At 35.4% G+C, this 18,469-nt stretch overlaps 1 protein-coding gene across 2 annotated transcripts; it reads right to left on the reverse strand.

The window, feature by feature from the left end:
- Positions 1 to 361: 361 nt before the first annotated feature.
- LOC126978810 (uncharacterized) lies at positions 362 to 18,469 on the reverse strand. 2 transcript variants are annotated; one of them, XM_050827891.1, is made up of 9 exons: positions 18,363 to 18,469; positions 12,974 to 13,106; positions 11,811 to 11,936; positions 10,420 to 10,559; positions 6,120 to 6,296; positions 5,198 to 5,235; positions 4,495 to 4,575; positions 2,359 to 2,445; positions 362 to 1,818 (listed from the first exon to the last, which is right to left on the reverse strand). In XM_050827891.1, exons 1-9 carry the CDS (start codon positions 18,423 to 18,425, stop codon positions 1,590 to 1,592), a joined length of 1,074 nt encoding a protein of 357 aa, XP_050683848.1. In that variant the 5' UTR covers positions 18,426 to 18,469; the 3' UTR covers positions 362 to 1,589. The 2 variants fall into 2 exon arrangements, with proteins under 2 accessions (XP_050683848.1, XP_050683850.1); XM_050827893.1 differs by lacking the exon at positions 2,359 to 2,445.

Raw genomic sequence — 18,469 nt, forward strand, 5'->3', positions numbered from 1 at the left:
AATCTAACACCAGTAAGTATCCATTATTTCTATTATATCCTAAAAATCAAATATCACATAAATTTTAACGATTCTTTCCAGCCATTTTTTCAGTGTTGCAATTCTACCAAATTCGAATCTCCTCAAATCAGTACAAGTGGAATAGGATGATTGTTATTGTAATATGGTAGATATATTTCTGAACGAAATCGATCCGAAAAGTACTCGAGGATGTGGTTTTTGATTGGATTGTGAGTGTACGGCATACGTATGTTCTTGCAACCGATTTCAAAACACATACAGAGATATGGTTACATTACGTTGTATGTAACAAAATGGTTGTTTATTATTGCTTATCGATCTAAGATTTTTAATAATAGACTTGTTTGAGTTTACATTCATCATGTATTTTGTGCAGATATTTACGTTTCACAACAGTTGTCAATAAAATTGCTAGGGGAGCCCTTGATGTTATTTGGAAGTAATTCGAGCGTGTTCGGAAAGTTTGAAAATTGAAGAATAAGATGAAATGCTTAATATGTATGTTTATAAAAAAAATCAGCAATGAAATCCTTAAAATAAATTTAAGTTTATTAATCACTAGCTGACCCGGTAAACGTTGTTTTGCCATATAAAGTATAATTCACGGATAGTTTTATAAGTAATAAAATATTGCCTATATTATAGCCTGTACATCATTTTGTTCTATTGTCAATAGTTTTTGCAGCGCACGCAAAAATAGGTTTTCGATTTTACACCTTTTGTTACAAAATAGCAATTTTATTACGGATCCCTAATTTTGAAAAAAAAACATAGCCTATAGCCTTCCTCGATAAATGGACTACCCAACACTGAAAGAATCATTCAAATCGGACCAGTAGTACCAGAGATTAAGAGATTTTATTTAATTTATAAAAGTTATAAACATTTTAATTGTTGCCTCTCAATATATTCGTGATAATCATAAGGTTACCGCCTGAGTTCAATATACATTCTTGCCTGCTATTCGGCTAAGTTGAGCTAGTAAGTCTTTTGCTAGGCGATTTAACGACATGATCCCAGAAATTATTTATTCAAAAGAGTTGTTAAAGACATTGTAGTGATTAATTTTACTTACAATAACATAACTCATTCTCTTTATTATACCACCTCTTGGGAATGGACTGATCGTTCTCAGACTAATTAATTGATAAATTATGTTGTAACGCCCTCTCTTCTCTGTTCTGAGCCATAGGTAGTTTTTGTCGTTCTATAAGTGATTTAAAATCCTACTAAAACAAATTGTATTTGAATAAGGATAAGATTCGTCTGTTTGCAGATCTAACGGGAGAATTTATAAATGGTGGATTTAATAGAACTTTAATAAAGCTTCTACAAATTATCGAAAGGAAACTGTTCGACTTTTCTCAACATTACCTCTGAAAATTTGATCAATTAAAAATCTCTTTTTTTCATCCTTTGTCTACCCCTAACAAGTAAATAGGCAGATTAATTCCTCTGGTATCAGGTATTTTAAATAGCAGTGCAGTATACGATTGACACGCTCGAGTAAATCCTAAAATCCTCTCTCGGGCTCCCCAATTCTGGTTGTAATATAAATAATGAGAGGTTTAATAGGCAGTCTTGAGAGCTGATTTAAGTCTTCGAACTGGAGGGCTATAATCAGGGGCGGGTACAGGAGGCCCTTGAGGCCAGTTTGGTCGCCAGTTAGGTTCAGGTGTTGACGTCTTCGATGAAATTTGTGGTCGTTTGGGTTCTTCTAGATATGAAAACGGCCTGACTCCCAAACCGTGTGGCTGGTTCTGTTGATTTCGTAACCACGACTCTGATCTTTCAAGTCTGCAACAAAATAGTTATTTTATTATTAGGCCTTAATTTTCGATAGTTCATCAAAACATTTGCATATTATCTCTAAGATATTAACACTTATAGACTATCCAAATATTTTGAGATTTCTTTAGTGTTAATTCCGTCAATATTTGTCTTTAAACAATTCGACACGTGTTTCGCCTCTACACCTCAAACTCTGGCACGAGAATCCTGCCAGTCTGTTCTCTTGTTTATAGACAAATATTGGTGGAATTAACACTAAAGAAAACTCAAAATATTTGGATAGTCTATAAGTGTTAATATCTTAGAGATAATATGCAAATGTTTTGATGAACTATCGAAAATTAAGGATTATTGATAATTATTGAATATTAAAAAATTTAGATACTTATGGATTTCCGCAAAATTTTACTTATACACTACTTAGCTGAGTGAGTACTATCTTAAACTTAGTATACCCATAATATTATTTTTGTTCTACGAAATAACAACAGGCTTTAAAATATTTATTCTAAAAAATGGTAATTGGTATGCTTTGTAATTATTCACCTGGATGATTCCGCATTGAGGTTATCACGTGAATAGCTCCGAGGCACTGGAAGGTCGTCCTGATATGCTCGATTCACATGTGAATTGCTGGAACAGTAATGTCCGGCATAAGAGTCTGTCTGGCAAAGATTTATTATGCGGTCTATGTGTAAAGTGAATTAGAAGTCGTCGAACCAGATAGACAATCGGTAGTGATTGAATTGGTTTCTTCATTTAAAAGGGCATTTGCGTTCAAGCGGCAATGACGACGTGCGAGCATAGATCCCCTCCACTGAAATCGTAGTCTTGGGTGATTTCAACGGGCACAATGCCGATTGGATTGGGTCACGTACCACAGACTAAGCAGGGCGATCTGTACATAATTGTGTTCGTGTGTGGTCTGTCCCAATTGGTTGAGTCACCAACGCGGCTCCCGGATGTGGATAGCCACATGCCGTCCTTATTAGATCTTTTGCTGACTACACACCCCGATAGTTACAAGGTCTGTAACGACGCGCCTTTTGGAACAACCGACCTTTGCCTGGTCTGTATAGTGCCTATACGACGCACACGTCGCAGACCACCAGCGTCGCGCCGCGTTTGGCACTACAAGTCAGCAGATTGGGATAGAATGCGTTACTATATTTCATCCTATCCTTTGGGAAAGGTTTGTTTCCCTTCGGATGATCCCAGTGCCTCCACCTTTGCAGTAGCAAATGTGATCTACACACTACTACAGGGATGGATATTTTTAGATATTATATATTTTCTATACCAAGCTCTGTAGTGCCGTTCGGTGGCAGATCACAGTCCTGGTTTGATTTGTTAGTTAAACCAGCATCTGACTACAATAAAACAGGTGTATCGAACTTGGATTGCGGAGCTGGGCACAAAGGAGCATAATCTCGTATAAAGTCCGGAACTTTGACTTCTAAGCTTGGGTTGTTAATGACGAGGTACAGAGTGACACGCGTTACTCTTCCCCACAACAAATCCCGCTACCCGCTGCCATCTTTATTACCCCGTCCTCGCAATCGTCTATCACCCCGTGGGACGGTCGCGCACGAACTTGCCGGACTATGGAAAGCAACATCTTTCTAATAGCACTTTGCTAAAAGTTCTCACAACACGACTTATGACGGTCTATTAATACAGTTTGGCTGAAGTCTCCACTCCTTTTTTCAATATGACTCCTTGATAAGACAACAAGTATGACTGATGCAGGATCAAGTTTCATTTTCCGACCAGAAATGAAGATTTTTGGAAGCTATGAGCATTGAGAGTATACTTTTTCATTTTGCTTGTTGTAGTGATCTTCAATTGTGAATTTTTTATCATTAGTGAAAATGGTGCAACGCAACCATCGATCGACTATTTAATTGCAGGGATTGACGTGGGGCATATCCTGCATATCTACGGTAAGCACCTAGCTTTATGACTTCTGCGATAATTCATGAAAGAGCCGTAGTTCCCACTATCGTCATTTCTCGCGATCATTTTTTAATTTTTATTGTGTCCTAATAGGATTTCGAAAGATTCTGCCTATTTCGTATGGAAAAGAAGGCAACGAGCGTACGGGTCAACTGGTGTTAGGTGATCACCGCCGCCCACATTCTCTTGCAATACCAGAGGAATCTTTGCCTTTAACAACAATAGTCTTATTAGTTATAACAGCAATCTTTAATATTCTTCGACAGAGGATGTGTTCCATCTATCGATAATACTATATATGAACATAGTAGTATGTTTAGAGCTTTTGAAATGTCTCGACCTTGAAATGGTCAACGGCTGCATGACCAGTTTGCTTGGCAATCACTGCATTTCAGTTTTATTTAACATACCATTCCATTATTGTTATTTAATATTAACCTTAAAAAATATGCGATGTGGCAGAAAATTATCGGAGTACATACAAACAACATAGTGAAAGCATTCCCAAATTCGTAAATGACTCCAAAAATAAATTTTCATATAATCATCATAATATTAGATATAATATGTTTGAATCTGCCGGAATTTTAAGCCCTTTAGCTCAGATGTCAGAGTTACTAACTAAAAATAGGTCTCTTATCATTACTTTTCTCTCCCACCCCTATAGTAGTATCCTATGAAAAATATCATTAATGTTATGTTAAATATGTGTATGATGTGACTTACTTTCTAGGAACGTCTAGAAACATATCAGGTCGTTGCCAGGAGCTCGCTCGTGATCCGGACTGCTGAAGTATTCTCGTGTGACTAGAATTAAAGTATTCTCATCTTGATAATATTAGTGAAAAGATTTTTGTATATGGTTTGGCTTTATAACAGAAATTTACGCCGCTGATATTTTCAAGTCATTTTGATTGGAAACGCCGCGCAAATAAGCTCTATCCACAGTTTGAATGTGTGTCGTTGAAAGGTCCGTCAATACAATACTTCGAGTGAAGCCACACATTGAGATGGTGAATATAATGATGAAGACTGTAGTGTGGTTTGAATAATATAATTAATATTATAATATGATTTTCCATAAGCTCGACGAGGGTGGAGCAATATAATAATAAATTTAAATTAATAATAGTGTAAATGAGAAAAAGATATATTTTATTTTTAAATTTAAAATTAACCTCAATTCCTGCCTTATCGACGAAAATTATATAAATAGATGAAAATTATACATATATTTTTTTTTAAATTGAAGAATGGAATAATTTTATCAAATTAACGTATTGTCATCGATCCTCGATAAATCTACGAAGTTTGAATGAAACCTGGCCGTTTAAAGTGGGTCAAAATCGGCCCTAATTAAGTCGGTTACAAACAAACATATATACAGGTGAAGCTAATAAAAAGCGTGAAAAAATGAATTCATACTTACTCGTAGGCATTGAGTGCTCCTAACTTGTGAATAGGATGCTGAAACACAATTATGATAATTATTATGAGTTTACATTTAATTAGCCGTTGCAGTGACATGTAGGTATAAAATATTATGAACAATTCTATGTTTTTTTTGCAACACCTTTGTCTACGTTTTTTCCTCACTGGTATCACAATATTACCAGCTGCCCTAGTTTCTTGTTTTGGGAGCTGATTGTATGAATTGGCAGTGCGAGGCAAGAAGTGTCCCACAATTCGTGTTCGCTGCTGATATTATTAGCGCGACCGAACTGCTGGAGAGCTCCATCTGTAGGTACACAGCACCAAACATTCAAACCGATCCGATAGGGTAAGTTCGATGACCAGGAGCCCTATTACCAAAATCGAAATACCAAGTTTTGGTTGCCGGATCCTTCATTTTCCTATTACGAAAGTATTTTGGATCCGAAGATCGATAAGAAGTTCGCGATTAGACATTTTGTCTTTCGTTTATCTTATTCCCAAATTCACTTGACATTAACCTCTTCGTTGTTTGACATTATTATGATCGTAACTACAACTTCACTTTTTATGGTTCCGAAACGAAATTCGTCCGCACTATTCGTATCCGAAGTAATAGGATTTAATTCGAAGTTCGTCGTTCTTTCATTTCGGACCGAAACTTCGGCTTTAGATCTTGATAATAGACCTCCTGAACCTTTTTCTGTTAAAATGGTAATCACAAATTATCTTAATATACTTACTATGTTTAGGTAACTGTTATTAATTTCGTTTCTTTAATGTGGGTGCTTGCGTATTGCGTATTATTAAATTCTGTTCATTTTGATTGATTTAGTAGATCTAAGATACAGTAATCTCTGTTGTAGATTTGATCATTAGTATAAATAATATAAAGACTGAATTGAGTGTTAAACATGTACCTCATTCCTTTGAACGTCACTCTGATGACTGAAAACGAACACCAGCAGACACCCGAGTAGGACGATGTTAACTAAATGAAACATGTATCCCTTTAGTGTGAGACTCATCAGTAGTAACGCAGACAGACGAATCATATCCAATTCATAATTCGACATAACGCCGGCTGAGTTCTCATTCTGAAAAAATAAATCAAATATATAAATCCCTTAATTTCTTTATAGAAATGTCATTTGAATTCATAATTAATTTCTTATGTGATCGTCACTACACCGGCACCCGTGGGAGGTTTACCAGCGGGAGGCTCCTTTGCACAGAATGCCGGTTAGAACGGCGCCTATTTCTGCCGTGAGGGAGTAATGTGTAAACATTACTGTGTTTCGGTCTGAAGATCGCCGTAGCTAGTGTAATTACTGGGCAAATGAGACTTTACATCTTATGTCTCAAGGTGACGAGCGCTGTACGATTTTAGGGCCGCTCAGAATTTCAAGAATCCTGGGCGGCACTGCATTGTAATGGGCAGTGCATATCAATTACCAGCAGCTGCACGTCCTGCTCGTCTCCTTCCGTATTTTCTTTAAAAAAACCGGCCACCCACACCCTTCGGAAAGACAACAGTATCACCACTTTGGAATGAAGTTGTGATGGAAGTGTAGATAGACATTGTCTGCTAAATTATTAAGATATTTATAGTTACATAAAAACTTTTTACAAAAAATAACGACTTGACTGACTGATAGAAGGTAGGTAGCTAAAAAACATTTAGGAATCGTCGTAGTCATATCTTTATCAGTAACTCTTGTTGAGGAATCGGCAAATATTACGTGTTGAGGCGATTTTACAATATTGATCCGCAGTCGAAAGAATTATACACGACTCTCCTCCCACCTTTACCGCTTACTCTTATTACTTACAAACGGATCTCTCACGCATTACTAAAAACATAATATATAGCAACTAAATATATATATACTGCACAAGAGAAAAACAGCGCAATTCACACCCGATGATGAAGATAGTATGATTATTGTTGTTAGTTTGCTGTTTGAAATTTCAAAGTAACAGCTTCTAACTGAAATCATAATTAACAATAATCTATTAAAAATAATCTTAATTAATCACATAATTTGCTAAGCAGTCTTATAATATTATAATGATAAAATACATTTTGTTGTTTGTGTTATAGATGTCCTCTCATGTAACGCAGTGTTGATATCGATGAAGGCGCGGCGCATTCGTCCATAACGACATAACAATGTTCTTAATTTTTTTCAATTAATTGTCTATTGATCTTGATATAAATATCTATGTATCACAGTAGGAGGTAAGATAATTTGTAAGTTTATTATTAGAGCGACCGCGCGCGTTTGTAAGCTGGAATAATACATTGTTTTAAGCCAGTTTTGCTCAATTTATATTTCAGTGCTGTATACTCCGTAATAATACGGAAACGTACCAGAACAATACGGAAAAACTGTAACAATACCAATGTAAGAGAGTGCGTACCTACTACAACGTGAACTGACTATGTATTCCACTATAAGTTTGCATGCCTTATGGGTTAGGATAAGAACACCTGTTTATTATAAGCCAACAACATCTTATTATTACCTTATCTTGCAAATAAAGATGATTTGATTTGATCTACATATTGTATAATATGGAACACATAATTATAACATATTATGTGTAATTCTGATGTGAAAGCTCTATTACTGTAAAGTATCATCAAAATCCATTCCGTATTTTTTACGTGAAAGATATTTAGAATATTATATGTAAGAAGAGAAATAGAACAAGTCCCAATTTTTTTGGAATTTTTAGTTTCTCTGTCTGTTCATCTGTTTGTATGGGCTAATCTCTGAAACTATTCGACCGATTTAATGGAAATTTCGCATGATGATACCTTACATCCCCGATCAAGATCTTACATACTTTTCATCCCGGAATTAAAGAGTTACCGTGGGACAGTTAAAAACCTCTACTTACTTAAATAGCGTAGTACACAACAACGTCTGCACATTATTTAATAAAATTTGGCACGTTGATACCTTATATTGCCGGTCAATATCTTAGATACCTACTTTTTTTCCCCGAATAATAAAGAGTTACCGTGGGACAGTAAAAAACCTCTACTTACTTATATTGCGTAGTACACATCAACTTATGATCCTAATTTAGTAAAATTTATGATGTTGATAATTGCCAGTAAACACTTTCAATACTTTTTATCTCAGAAAATTAAGGAGTTCCCGTAGGATAGTTAAAAAACTAAAGTTACTTGTATTGCTTAGTAAACAATAACTTGTGCACATAATTTAATAAAATTTGGCATTTTGATAATCATATTGCCTGTCAACATCTTGGATACCTTTCATCCTGGAAAATGAACGAGATCCCGTGGGAAATATAAAAAACTATAGTTTCTTATATAGCTTAGTACACATCAAATCATGTATCTAATTTAATAAAATTTGGCATATTGATAATTATACTGCCGGTCAACATATTGGACATCTTTCATCTTGGAAAACAAACATGTTCCCGTGGGAAATAAAGATTAAAATATACATAGTTTCGCATATAGCTTAGTACACAACAATTTATGCACCTAATTTCGTAAATATTGTGAAGTTGACACCTTATATTGCGGGTAAAACACAGTGTAAGAATTATAAAATTTAAAAATCCCATAAATATCCCATACATCGATACATACTAAACTTAATCTTACAACCCTGTGAAAATCCTAGCCCTACCTTCCAGCTTTCCAAAGAAGTATCTACTCATATTATAAATACGAAAGTTTGTATGAATGTATGGACCTGTGAAGATCTCAGCCATACCTTCTGGCTTTCTAAAGAAGTATCTACTTATATTATAAATACGAATGTTTGTAAGAATGTATGGATGTCTGGATGTTTGGACCAGTGAAAATCTCAGCCATACCTTCTGGCTTTCTAAAGAAGTATCTACTTATATTATAAATACGAATGTTTGTAAGAATGTATGGATGTCTGGATGTATGGACCAGTGAAAATCTCAGCCATACCTTCTGGCTTTCTAAAGAAGTATCTACTTATATTATAAATACGAATGTTTGTAAGAATGTATGGATGTCTGGATGTATGGACCAGTGAAAATCTCAGCCATACCTTCTGGCTTTCTAAAGAAGTATCTACTTATATTATAAATACGAATGTTTGTAAGAATGTATGGACGACGGATGTATGTTTGTTTTTGTTTCATGGGAAATGTACTAAATCGATTTGATTGAAACTGTACAATAATATAGCTTACATATCCGAATCATACCTACATAGCAGATATTTAAGGTAGATAATCTCTGTCTGTTCTACATTATTTGAATAATTATAACGATGATGATTAACTGAGTGTGCGATATTAAGGTGCGGTCCGGTGGCAGGGGGTGGGACGGGCTTGCGGGCGAAATCTTAGTACAAATTAACATACATTACACAATATAGTTGTTAGAACACTTATATCTGGAGAAGAGCTGGACTGATTTTCATGATTTTTAATTTGTTGGATTTGCCTCCATCTGGAATCGCAGAATAATATAAAATCATTGCAAAATTGACTAAAAATTCTTTCTTTCATTTAAAATCACTATCACAATTTTCTAGAGGGTTATATTTTTTTATGGAAAAGGAGGGCTAAAGAGCGTATGGGCCCCTCTGGTGTTAAGTGATCACCGCCGCCCATTCTATTGCAACACCAGAGGAATCACAAGAGCGTTGCCAGCTCTCTGCCAGTAATCTCTGGATCTACTAAACCGATTTGGAAAATTCTGTTACAAATAGAAATTAAAATTTCTATGAGTGTCATATATATACTATATACTATTAACCCAAAAATTAAAATACTTTTTCATAGTAGTTGTGTTTGTAAAATACGTCGGAGAAAAAACCGTCGAACACTAAAAATAAATTATAATATGGCAAAACAACGTTTGCCCGGTCAGCTAGTTTAGAATATTATAGTAGAATACAAATAATTCAGTCAAAAATGAAATGTCATTTATGACAATAATTCATACAATGAGCGGGTGCTTACTATATATTGCCAGACAACGTTAGCCGGATCAGCACTTGTAAATGTATAAATAGAGAGCTCGGTAACAATATCTTTATCCTACACTAAGAGAGCCGCTTCTATAAAGAATATTCACCAACTAATGACACCAATAGGTAAGATAACGTAGACCAAAAATAAAACGTATCAGGATTCTCCTCGCATATTATATATTGTTGTAATATGTTTCGTGTGTGATATACATACTAGTCGTGACGTCAAAGTGCTGATGTCCATTCCAAAATGTATTCCAAATGTAAGATCCACAACAAGAACGGCAATGGACACTGTCACGTAAACGTATGTTGTCACGCTGATGTACCGGCCTCCGTCTTGCATTTGAGACACTGCAATTATCATTATAATCGGTTACAACCTATCTTCTAACGGCTGCACGTATCTAGAAGCATCATCTACCCTAAACTGTAAACGTGCTTCTTGAGTGAGCGCCCTGGCCCAACGTGGTTGCCGAACTTGTCTCAACGCACACACATAGCTGGCATTGAGATGAGAGATGAGATTTTGTGTAAGAACATATTTGATTTTTAAACTAAACTAAAATGTCTAATTTCATTACTTTATGATAATGAATACTTATACATTGAAATAATAGAAGTTTGGTTGTTATTTACAGCTCCAGTCGACAAAAGGAGCGGCATCGGTCATAACAAAATTTACGAGAGCAACTTATACAGGATATGTATATATTATATTAAGACATAGGCCAACTTTATTTTAAGGAGCGTTACATAGACTACCGTGACAGCCGTAGTGTTTTCAGGTCGATAACACATGAGTACCTTCAAAGAAAGCCTGTGAGCGTTACAAGACGCAAGAGCGCCAGTGACCACTTATCCAAGCTCGGTTGTCCTCCGTATTAAAGAGTATAATTTATAAGATTTTTCTATGCAAACTGGTGTTATGGGAACTGATAATCCCTGATCTAGCAAACTTTGGACAAACATCCTTGCGCAATGTCACCACGGCGATAAGACATGACAAACAAATAGATCCTAAGAGGCATCTTTTTTACAAGCTTTTCATTAGCTCGTGTATGTATGTTTGTTTGTAACTGACTCATTTGAGCGCGATTATATCCACTTTAAGCGACCAGATTTCGTTCAATCTTGGTAGATATGTAGAGGACCGATGACAATACATCAATTTAACAGAATTATTATGTTTTTTCACTCTGTACGAAAAGATTTTTGTTAATTTATATAATTTTCATTTATCTTAATTCATACAATTTTAAATGTCAACCATTATCTTTTAACTATTATATTACCTTTTAACCGATTTATCTAATATTAGGAAATTTTCGAATACCAAAGAGAATTTTTAATTCAACAATGCAAATAATATTTAAAAAAAAAAACAAAAAAAACACGCTTTTATAAATAAACTCAAAAGTAGGAAATATTTCCTATTTTTCACTTCAGTTTTCTATAAAAAGCGTGTTGTTAGTTTTTTTAAACTACTGTTAAAATTATTATTATTTTTATTCAGAGACACCAAATCCAAACAAACAAACACAAATTATAAAACAGGAATTACATTATATGGATCAGTAATGTACAAATCGGTATGTTGATTACCTGTCATAAGTATTATTGCGGAGATTACACTCAGTACAGAAACACTCAAAGTGATGAGTGCCAGTATGAACACCGACTGTGATCTTGTTATTCCTTCCACGGTCAAAGAATATTCACATGATTTATCTGAAATAAAAACATACTTTACATATCTATTGTGTGTGGTGTGGTCAATGGAATTGTGGTTAAAAGACAATTTTATTTATCGTTGCTTTCATTTTTAAAATTGCCCTTCATTTTTTAAAATTCGTTATATTATAACGGCCTTACAAATAAACTTCGTATAAAGTTATAACTGATGATAAACAAAGAAAGTGCAAAATGTTTACATTATCGTTGACAATACTGTCAATACAATGATAATTCTTAAGTTTTCCTAATGACAAGCTGCCTTGCAAATAAACGCAGGAAACGATATAAGTCCGAACAAACCATTCGTAAGCAAAATGTCTAATTGTAAGGCCGTTAGTGTCTTAATTCTAAATCATTGATATATAAGAACCTCAAAGAGATATTGTTATTGTTTCCAAATTCAATATTAAATATCACATAATAATCAACTAAGTATAATATAATGTATAAGATCGCAGAAGCTCCAATAAGTGCATTCGAAAATTGAAAAACTAAATATAAACACTGTTTTTATTGTATGTTCAATAGCTTTAATATCATAGTAAGCGCTGGTGAAACCTCATTATTTCCTGAGAGAGGTTGCGTCTAATTGACACCCTTATTTATTGCGGTAGGCGGTGAGGTAGTGTGGCTGTAGCATTATAAATATAACATCTTAAGTCTTTCAAAGCTATAAAATGCCATTTTATACAGTAATATGTTTATTGCTTGTAATCATCTTTTATGTTCCTCTCTCTTTCTCTTTCTCTAGCTGAACAAGCAAGCTCAAATTGTTTACTAAGATTAAAAATATCTTTATTGATTTTTTTATTTAAAATATTTACAAATTTAATAAATTTTAATTTAGAAACAGTAACGAAATCCGTCTTCACTAAAATCGTGTAGGTACATACCTATATACTTAAGTTGTACTTAAATGTATATATACTTTAGTTTAGCGACTACCGCAGTCTATAGTAACGTGGACCTCACTATAAATGATTGTGTTGACTGACACGAGAATTTAATCAACAATATTTAAGATATATTACCTTGTATATACACCCTGAATAAGGTAATCATAAAGTATTCTGCTCCGGATGAAGCGACCACCATGCCAGTGTCGCAGTTGAATCTGTACACCCACAGTATGATGACGACTATTACGGCAGTTGCTGAGACTAACTAAAATCACAATAAACTAGGGTATTTTATTATAAAAGAGACAATATCTAGAAATTGAGATAGCTTAGGTAATAAAATAATAAATTAAATTATATAAATTCACTTTACAGTTTTTTTACTAAACGGAACGATGGCTGCCTTGATATTAATACATCAGGTCATGGAAACAAAGGATTATCAAGTAATCAACCAACAGATTGAAATTTCTTTTGTTATTTTATATCAGCGCATTTTTTCGATGATATCATGACTATAGAACAATTTAACTCAACGATTCAGGTCAATTCAATTGTTATATCTTGTTTTGCACGGAATTGGTTTCAGCAAGAAGCGAAATATAATCTAGGGTAGGGTAGGGTAACTCGCACAATACATAACATTATTAAAAATTAAACAGTAAACGAGTATCTAATAAGAAAAATATATTGTCCACTGTGAAATGATAATTATATTGTAAATAATTTATCTATGAAAAAATAAAAACGCTTAACAGTGTAAGGTACTCGTGACCGGTGACCGTGCTACAGTGAGTCTCTGGAACCGGGTGGTAGCTACTAGCTAGCCAACCAGTACCGCTGGCGTAGCGGCGTAGCAGCTTAGCGTAAGAAGTTACACTGATTGTAGTAGCTGGATCTGACAGGAGCAGTTACTAACAAACTAAGGGTGGAGGTATGAGGTTACCATCGAAACCCAACAATAAAGAAACTGGAAGTGATATTTTTGAGTTAAATATGTCACTATACGACGTTTTCATTTAAAAAAATAAAAGGTATTTATTTCAGGCATAATAAAACCCATAGTTACAAAAAAATTTGGACGCTGTAAAGGGGTGCCAAGTTAAAAGTAAAATGAGACTAACTAAAACTATAAATATTGCACAAATTTGTGCAGTCATTTTTTGTTCTTGTCCATGTGAACAGAGATCCAGCGCTTAAACACTGGATTCCTGATGTCGTCAGAGACAGCCACAAGTATTTTGTTGTCGGAATGTTGGAGTCTCCGCCAGAAAGAGGCAACGTCTGTGAACATGCCCGACGTGCTGCAGCACCGCGGGAGCCGCATAAGAGCCCGGAACGCATCATTGTACTGGACTCTTATTCTGCTCATAGCTTTCTGAGAAAACGGTACCCACAGCTGGCAGGTGTACATGCCTAAACAGTATGCCTTGAATAATATGGTTTTTACATCCTTGCTGCATTTTGCAAATCGTCGAGCGAGCATGTTGCCTCTGACTGCAAGGGCCCTCCGCTCGCGCTCAATGTCATCATCGTCATACAACCGTTCCGTCAACAAATGTCCTAGGTACCTGAACTGCTTAACTACACCAACCACCGTGCCGTACAAAAACACACTCGGCACTCTCTCCGGAGGCTGTCTTGCCTTAAACACCATCATTTGAGTTTTAGAAACGTTGTATTTCAGTCCGTGCGCATTTCTATAATGCTCACAGACCAAAAGCAGCTTCCTCAACCCCTTGATCGAGGGGCTGAGGAGCACCATGTCATCCGCATAGCTTAGGTTATTCACGCAAACGTTCCCTATATGGCAGCCGATCTTGGTGCTCCTCAGCTCCTCAATCAGCCCATTGACATAGAGATTAAACAGATCCGGAGAGGTCACCCTTCCTGACGAACTCCACACTCTAGCCTATAATTGCTAGAAGTTGCGTCGCCCCATTTTAACCAGTTCGTTTGGCTTCCGTACCAGAATCTCAGCAGCTCGACCACTTGTGTGGGTACTTGTGACGCCAATAGCTTGGCCCAAAGGATATTGTAGTTGGCCAAGATCAAATGCGCGGCTTAGGCCTAAGAAGCACGCATAGACAGTAGTATTTCTGGACGTGTAGTAACTAACAGTTCCCTTTAAACTAAATATATAAAACTAATTTTTGTCTTCACTACTTGTAAAGTTTCAATAGGTGTGTTTGGGTCTATCGTTTAAATTATAAATCTCTGAAATAAATAAATTAACTTAATTACTCAGATAGTATAAAATACACAACTATATATATTCAGTTAGTAAACTTAGTGCTTAACGAACCATATCCACCCTTGATGTTTATTCATTTATTTATCTAAGGCTCTACTTTTTAAATTATTTAATTATCACTCAGTGAAGATTGCCTCTCATGGAGTTATGTTACCGGCCTGCGAAACTAGCTAGCTCCGTGTAATGCAATAGCGTACCACTCCGCCCGTCACCATATAACGAAAATAACATCTTTCAAACATAAACCCAACAGTCCAAGTCCTGTTTATCGGCAAAAACGGCTGTATTGCCAGTACTGTCTCAGACGAACAGTGCGCAAACACTTGTACCGCTAATGTCGACTACTAAACTAATAACTTATAGCTATTATATAATAGATGTAATTTATCGCAATATAACCATATACCTAATGTAAATGGCAGAATCTTAGATAATTTTTTTGTAATAGTGAAGTAATTATCACCTCCTGTCCTATTCCATTAGTATCAGATGACCCGCATTACCCAGCTGTCTGCATTACAGACAACTTCGTACAAAGTACTTAAATAATTTGGCTGATTATGACTCAATCATCTAAGACTACTATAATTGCGTGAAAACTTAAAGTATCCCATTCCTGTAGATCCCTTGAACAAGCCGTAACCTTTTTCTGTGGTATTTTAAATGACTTAAGAAATAAGTATGTTCCCTCAAAAATATCGCGTCACGAATATATCCTCCTTGGTATAAAAAGATCTGTTATCGTACGTAGGATTGTATTTGGAATTGAATTTGTATGTCTCTTTTCATAAATTTAAGAGTGGCTTTTTATAACAAGGATGATATATTCGTGACGAGATATTTTTGAGGGAACATACTGATTTCTTAAGTATTTAAAATACCACAGAAAAAGGTAACGGCTTGTTCAAGGGATTTACAGGAATGAGATAGTTCAGGTTTCCACGCAATTATGATCATCTTAGATATCATCATCAACAGCCGGAAGACGGTCCTGCGCTACCCTCATCCAACTTATTCCAGCGATCTTGACCAGATCGTGACAAATGTAATAATTATATCTAATTAATGTATTGCCTTCGGTCCTCGATTAATCTACGAAGTTTGAACGCAATCAGGCCGTTTAAAATGGTTCTAAATCGCGCCCAGATGAGTCGGTTACCAACAAATATACATACAGATTATGATAATAAAAAGCGTGTAAAAACAGAATAGAACGAATTCTAATTACACCGATTCCACCAGGTTCAGCATATTGAAATCTCCTAGTCAAATAAAGTCATCGTATTTAAAACAAATACAATTACTATTATTAAAATTACAAGGGTTATTTAAAACAACATCGGTAAGGTGTTCTGAAAAGGAAGTTAATTATGCTGATAATGAGGTATTGAACTTTGGTTACAAGTATAAGCAGTAGTACCTTAATGCATTTATACCTAATTACAGGTTTGCGGTATAGTCAACGTCATCGTTACCCATATATATCCTCAACATGCGTGCACCAGTCACTGCGACATTCGGTAGCGAGCTCTCTAATTACGGCGGTTAATATCCCACCCCCCCCAGTTTGTTTGGTCTTACCATAGTCACGGTAACGTCTTTAAACAACGCGAGCGATAATCAAAGAGTTTACTATCATGCACTCCGTCGTAGTATTTAAACAAATGTTTCCATAGAAAGCCGTTCTCTTAGTACCTACGTCAACCACGTACGATTTGATTATTTGAGTATTAAATGACAAAATATAGTATAAAAATAGTCCATTAAATCATTAGTGTTTACTATTTGTGCAAAACACCACGTAATTATTAGTAATATGTGGAAAGATAAGTGCGTACGCATGGCTCGTTAGTATGCATAGTATTATACTGCCGGCAACTCAGCCCTTCTGAATCTTTGTAAGTTTCACTCTTACAAATATTATAAGAAGAAAATATAACAAGTTGGAAACTTTACAAAAATAGCGCTGACAGTTAAATCTTTTGAGATCTGATTCGGATGCAATTTATAGTATTTGAGATGTAGGGCTTTTTCGAGCAAATATTTTGCCAAATATAGGTAAAATCCTGCTCTTTACTCAGCTTCTTAGCTCTATTTAAGAGCATATTATTTACATACGTGAGATGATTGTTCACATAGACCCTGAAGGCCCAGGTTAGTAGGTATTAATGTGCGATTATTCGCTACAGCATCGAAGTCATCTTTTAGATATCTGCTATATACCGATACTATAATATTCTCATAACCCATCCAATGTGGCTCCTTAGTTTGTTAAAAAACTCAAAAAGACTTCAGATGGACGCCTAGGTACTTCTATTTCGATGTTGTTCACCATAGATCATTACTTCGTTTCCCGCATAACGCTTTCGAGATTCATAAAGTTCTGTTGCAGTGTTTAAACGTCTTTCTTAGCCTTTATCAAAATTTTCACTTCCTTGTTGACCTCCGTGAATCTGCGTGTTAGAAACTGCACAGAATTCTGGACAAACTCTATTAAAGTCTCCATTTCGCAAAACTCTGGTGAGTTAAGTAGGCTTAGATCGACGATGTCTGCTTTCATGTTTTTCATATCGGCGACTTCATCCTGTATATCTTTGATACTATACTACTACTACTACTACTACTTTCTACATTAGCGATGGAAGGGATTCCATCTGAGCAGACAGGTGGTTTATCTCGAATTTGGAAATCTCTTAAGCAGCGGTTGGTTTTCGGTTTCAGATTTGCGTGCGTTAGCAGCTCCGGCACTCCTATAATTCAGGCATTTCCTATTGTTTATTCTTCCTTCACCCAGCTTACGGTAGCCACCCTCGGCGATAACAGCACAAGGAAAGTCAAACCGACTTCGACATAAGGAGCACTCCATCTCGGAACTCAGCATCATATCCGAAGTAATGTATACTAACTAGGTATATGTTTGTAAATTCCTTTGATAGATAAAGATTAATTATCAAGACTAGTATTAAATTCAAGCTACAACTTTTTAACACATAGTTTTTATATACATATACACTATTAAATCTTCAATCCTTTTACCAACAATTAAAATGGCTCTTATTAATATTACACAAACATTCCCTTTGTAAAGCTATGGAAATGTGTTTCAATATTGATTTTAAGTTTTAGTGCGTACTGTACATATAAATTATAACTTCCGATTACAAAATTTCGCATTAGCAATATTTTATACAATTCGAGCGTTTATTGCGTTGCAGCCCTAAACAATTATTATGAATTATAAATAAAATGCTCTATTATAATACTCACAAGGGTTAAGCTACCCGACAAAAGAGCTGCCAGGGCTAGCTCTGGCGACACTTTTTTATTCATTTTGAATATTGACACACACGTTACATATAGTGGGCGATCGTCGA

This window comes from Leptidea sinapis, chromosome Z (assembly GCF_905404315.1).
Source record: "Leptidea sinapis chromosome Z, ilLepSina1.1, whole genome shotgun sequence".
Lineage (NCBI taxonomy): Eukaryota > Metazoa > Arthropoda > Insecta > Lepidoptera > Pieridae > Leptidea > Leptidea sinapis.